This window comes from Gekko japonicus, unplaced genomic scaffold (genome assembly GCF_001447785.1).
Source record: "Gekko japonicus isolate JY-2015 unplaced genomic scaffold, Gekko_japonicus_V1.1 scaffold1175, whole genome shotgun sequence".
Taxonomy (NCBI): Eukaryota; Metazoa; Chordata; class Lepidosauria; order Squamata; family Gekkonidae; genus Gekko; species Gekko japonicus.
The window spans coordinates 171,223-176,495 of NW_015163123.1; the positions used below are offsets into that span (position 1 = coordinate 171,223).

The following is a 5,273-nucleotide window of genomic DNA, read 5'->3' on the forward strand; positions in this document are numbered from 1 at the left end:
GGTAAATGGTTTGGCAGCCATCGCCCCGCTCCTTTAGGACCGTTCTAGCTCGGTGCGCTCCTCCTAGTAGACGTGTACCATGCCATACAAGAAAGTCCAAAAGAGGACGTACGTGAAGAGACCCCCGATCAGGCCCCCAGTAAAAAGGGGCCGCCGAGATTTAAAGTACTTGCTCCACCGCCGCCCAGCTTTTAGGACCAAAAGCACCGAGAGCAAGACAGAGGCCAGGAAGTAGAAGATGAATCCGTGCAGGCCGGTCAGGCCGAGAATGCCTGCTGTCGCTCCCGAGAGGGCAGACACTGATGTTCTGCAGTAATCCAGGATAGCCGCATTCCCTCGGACGGCCGCTTCGCTGATGAACTGGGGGCCTTCCCGTTTGGCCATAACTACAGCCATGGCTCAAGAGGCTGGCTCCAGCGGTGTCACTTTCAGTGTTTCTATTTAATTAAAAAAAACACAGTAATTCAGGTTTGTTTTGGGAAAAATTCATTAAACAGAACTACAGATAGCTGGCTTTCTGTTAGACCCCAGTCCATGGTTTAGTAACAGAAATACAACTTTGTCCATGCAAACGTAAAGCACGCTGTGTTTAAAATAATGAGAATCCCAACATGTTCTTTGATCTTTTACAGCAGTTCATCAATTATAGCAGCAATTCAGAAGCCATTTGTTCTGCAAAAGACCAATAGACAAATGCAGCATTTCTCAATACAACTAGGGGAATGGGAGGGGCTGTGCCTCAGTGGAAGAGCCTCTGCTTGGCATGCAGAAGGTCCCAGGTTCAATCCCCAGAATCCCCAGGTAAAAGGACCAGGTTGTAGGTGATGGGAAAGACCTCTGCCTGAGACCCTGGAGAGCTGCTGTCAATCTGAGTAGACAAAGCTGACCTTGATGAACCGATAGTCTGATTCAGTTAAGTATTCATGTGTTCATGTGTGTTCACAACAGCTTCCAGCTGCATGCATGGATCTAGGATTTGGGATGCTAATTCAACAATGGCATTGGAAAAGAACAGAACAGGACATATCTGACCTCATTCAGAGCAAAACGGCATCTCTTCTTTCCCAATGAGACTTCAACAGCGAAGAGGGTAGCAATCCAATAGTAGAATCCTATGTATGGCTACTCCAGTCAAAGACTATTAAAGTCAATTGGTTTATACTGGAGTACTTGGGTCTGGGGGGCAGTGGTCCCACAAATCCTATACGGAACAGCTGGAGTTCTTACCCAACAGGACACCCCACCTGCTTTGGCTGGTGTTCTTCCCACCTACCCTTCAAGAATCCAGACTAGTTTTAAAAATCATTGCTTTAGGTAAGAAAACATATTGGTTAAAAACTATAGATATTGATCTACATGTCACAGAACTGGGATAGAGAATTAGCTCCTTGATTTATTTTGGGTTGGCTCCATAACGTGTACAGAACATATAGTCTTTTCCTGGTATTTTCCGTGGTTCTCAAACTCATGTAAAAAGTATCACAAGGTTATTAAAGGAAAGCTAAAAATGTTGGCAGATTTCAAAGAAGTTGACATGTTGCAGCAAAGACCAAAGAAAAGAGTTTTGTGGCAATTTAAAGAATAATACATTTATTGTAAAGGCTTTTACACTATAGTAAGTTTTTTAATCTTTAAGGCGCCATTGGACAGTTTCAAAGAAAGCAAACACACCAGGTCCTCATGGCAAAGAGAAGAAACAGGCACCCTAAGCATTCATTACCCTCTGATTTTGTCCCTTTTACTAACAAATAAAATTCCAGTTCAAACAACACAACTCAGAATAGCTGAAAACCAAGCACTTTAGAACATACTAGGAGGGGGGAAATGAGAACATTTCAGGTGCTTTAAAAATAAATGGCAGTCAACATAGCATTGTGGCTAAATAAAGGCACTTTAATCCAAGAAGCTGCTGGTTCAAATCTCACCTCTGCCACAAAATTACCAGACGGCCATAAGCAAGGAACTCTTTCTCAGCCTGGTCTATTGGCAATATGAGGAGGGATGATAATGCTTGCATGCTTTATAGGACTGTTGTGAGAATTAGTAGTACATACAAAGTACACTGAATACTGACAGTGCTGTATGTGTACGTCTTATAATACCAGAAGCAAACAAAATCAAAGTATTATGATCGGCCACAAATCCAAGTATCGTGCAGGCGGCAAATATACAAAAGGGAATCAGTGTTAGTCTGTTTCAGCAAAATAAAGCAAAAATCCAATGACACCTTAAAGACTAATAACACAGTGAAAGAAATGTTGCAAGTCCTTAAGCGACCACTGGACTTTTGTTTCTTTTAATTTTACTTCATTTATACCCTGCCTTTGTAACCAATGGGGACCCAAAGAGGCTTACATCATTCTCCTTTCCTCTGCTTTACCAGACAACAGCCCTGTGAGGTAGGTTAGGCTGAGAGTGTGTGACTGGCCTAAGAAGTTCGAGTCCAGCAGCACCTTGAAGACCAGCAAAGTTTTATTCAAGGTATAATCTTTTGTGTGCATGCACACTTCTTCAGATACGAAAGCTTATACCTTGAATAAAACTTTGCTGGTCTTAAAGGTGCCACTGGACTCAAACATTGTTCTGCTGCTTCAGACCAACACAGCCACCCACCCGAATCTATCTGAAGAAGTGTGCCTCTGAAGAATTAAACTTTATTGGTCTGAAAGGTGCCACAAGGCCCAAACTTTGTTCTGCTGCTCCAGACCAACATGGCTACCACCTGAATCTGACCAGCCTAAAGTTACTCAGCAAGCTTCTGTGGCAGAGTGGGGATTTGAATCTGACAGGCTGCGGTGGCTCAAGGGGTTAAGACGCTGAACTGCAGACCAGAAGGTCGGTAGTTCAGCAGTTCTAGACCCAAGTGCCGCAAGACAGAGTGAGCTCCCGTCTCTGGTCCCAGCTCCTGCCAACCTAGCAGTTCGAAAGCAAGAAATTGTAAGTAGATAAATAGGTACCGCTTTGGTGGGAAGTTAACAGAGTTCCGTGCACCTTGGCGTCTAGTCCTGGTGGCCATGTGACCACGGAAACGTCTCTGGACAGCGCTGGCTCTTCGGCTTGGAAACGGAGATGAGTGCTACATCCCTAGAGTCGGATTTGACTGGCTTTCGAGCAAGGGAAACCTTTACCTTTGACACTCTAACCACTACACCTCACTGGCTTTTTAATGCAACTAAATAAACGTTTAATAGCTTTGTATCAGGACTAACTTCAACAGTGTTGTACACACTGCAACGCTTTGTACTCTACCACTAGCTAACAGTCAGTTTAACTTAGTAAGTGCTCTTAACACTTCCATGGTGCATATGTTAAGTGCCTTTGATTATTCTAATCACAGTGACGGAAATCAATCATGAACATATATTCAGATATTCACTCTGGTTCATTGCTTAAATGCATCCTGGGTAAAATACCAGATGCTGACAGGCAGTAATTGATGACCTTGCTTATAGTGGCCAGTCGTAACTGCGCATGCTCCTGATGTCAGTTTGCTTGCGTTAGATGAAGAACACTGCATGATGTACTCATATCTGTTACATTAAGATACTTTTTGTTAACTTCACAGTCTGAAAAGAAGGCCTGTTGTTTAGCTGAAGGAGGTATATTTTTGCCTGAGAAAATCCAGCCTACAGGTTCGAGCCCAATCAGAATGGTGTGATGGGTATATGACAAAGTTTGATGGAACCAATAATTGTGATTTATTTCTAACTGTCATAGGGAGTATAAAACCCTATGTCTCCCATTGTAACCTTAGGGAGAGCTGTGGGATTCAAAATCTTGTTGAGGCCGCGCTTCCCTCCTTTATTAATAAAGTTTTATTTTAGTTTAAATTCTGCTCTACAAGACTGCCGTGTGCTCTCTCAAATTGGGCTGGGGGAGCACAACCCGTGACGGAGTTTCTGTCTTACAACAGCACAAACACTGTCCGAGTTTTCGAGTTCTCCATTTTGTGTGTCCCAATTTGTGCCGAAGACACATCAGATGAGCGGCTAGCTTTCGCATCATTCCTATTCATATTATTATCACTTTATTTTCTCTTCCTCGTGATGTACCTTGAGACATGCGCACACCACTACCATTTAACGGCCACCCCATGTTTCCAATCATTAAACCGCAGGCCGGCTGTAGCTCCTTTTTCACGCCCTCCTTCCCCTTTGCGCCGCTTGAAAGAGCTCTATGGAACTACGAAGCTTGCCTAGTTTGCATGTTTTCGCTGGTTCTAAATTAAAAAAAAATTCACACACCTTCGAGAGTAATCCTTCGAAGGACCACCGCGATTCTTCGCCAAAGAAATCTGAGTGAACCGATCTTCTCCCCCCTGCCAACCCGGCTGCGATGACGCCACAGCACCGCCGCCGCCCCGAGTTCCTGCACCGCACCTCCCCGCCCACCCCCGAGACACGGCCGCCCCTTCGAACCGTGAATTCCTCTCACCTTTTTTCCCCCCGCCAGGAACCGACCGAAGAACAGCCGCTCCTCAGCTCACCTTACCGGAAGTGGCATCCTGCCGCCATCTTGAATCAGAACGGATGCTGGGAGCGAGAGGAGACCAGGTGCTCGCTTCCCCCACCCTCCGCACACCACTTCCGGTCCAAACCGGAAGTATCCCTCCCTATTTAGGAAACGTCAAGGTGCGAGTAAGCCGCGCAAAATCCAGGAAAGAAACGAAATAGAATCCGTATAATACATTTTATTGGGGACCGGCCCAAACGACGCGAAGCATTGTGCTTGAGCAGAAGAAGGGCCTTTAATCATAGAGTCGCAAAGCCTTAGAATATCCCGCCCCTTGGTCCTTGCATCTGTCAAGACAACTTTATTATGCTGTAGAAAAGGGCAGGAGTCCAGGAGCACCTTAAAGACTAACATATGTGGCAGGGGAGGAGCTTTCGTGAATCCCTGCTCACTTCTTCAGAAAGGACCAGCTCACGTCTTTATTCTGCTGTATGCTAATTTGCTGCTCACCTTACCTAAATATGGACTGGCAACTTCCGTTCTAGTGTATCTGAAGACGTGTGCGGGCACAGGAAAGCTTATACCTTTGGTCTTCAAGGTGCCACTGGACTCAAACTTTGTTCTGCTGCTTCAGCCCACCACGGCTCCCCACCTGAATGTATCTGAAGAAGTGTGCATGAGCACACAAAAGCTTATACCCAGAATTAAACTGTTGGTCATAAAGGTGGCCGTCATCGCTAAGCAATATTATTAATGTTTACTAGCACTTTATAATGTTGGATTGTTTTTAGAAGGTTTTAAGATTGTCTATCACTGTTATG

The 5,273-nt window shown here is 44.9% G+C and overlaps 1 protein-coding gene across 1 annotated transcript; it reads right to left on the reverse strand.

Moving 5' to 3' along the window:
- Positions 1-6: 6 nt before the first annotated feature.
- Positions 7-4,537, reverse strand: EMC6 (ER membrane protein complex subunit 6). Its single transcript, XM_015406883.1, has 2 exons — positions 4,435-4,537; positions 7-437 (listed from the first exon to the last, which is right to left on the reverse strand). Exon 2 carries the CDS (start codon positions 394-396, stop codon positions 64-66), a length of 333 nt encoding a protein of 110 aa, XP_015262369.1. The 5' UTR covers positions 397-437; positions 4,435-4,537; the 3' UTR covers positions 7-63.
- Between the last annotated feature and the right edge of the window lie 736 nt (positions 4,538-5,273).

Excerpts from the sequence above, each read along its gene's own strand:
- EMC6 (XM_015406883.1), bottom strand. The coding sequence starts at position 396 with ATGGCTGTAGTTATGGCCAAACGGGAAGGCCCCCAGTTCATCAGCGAA.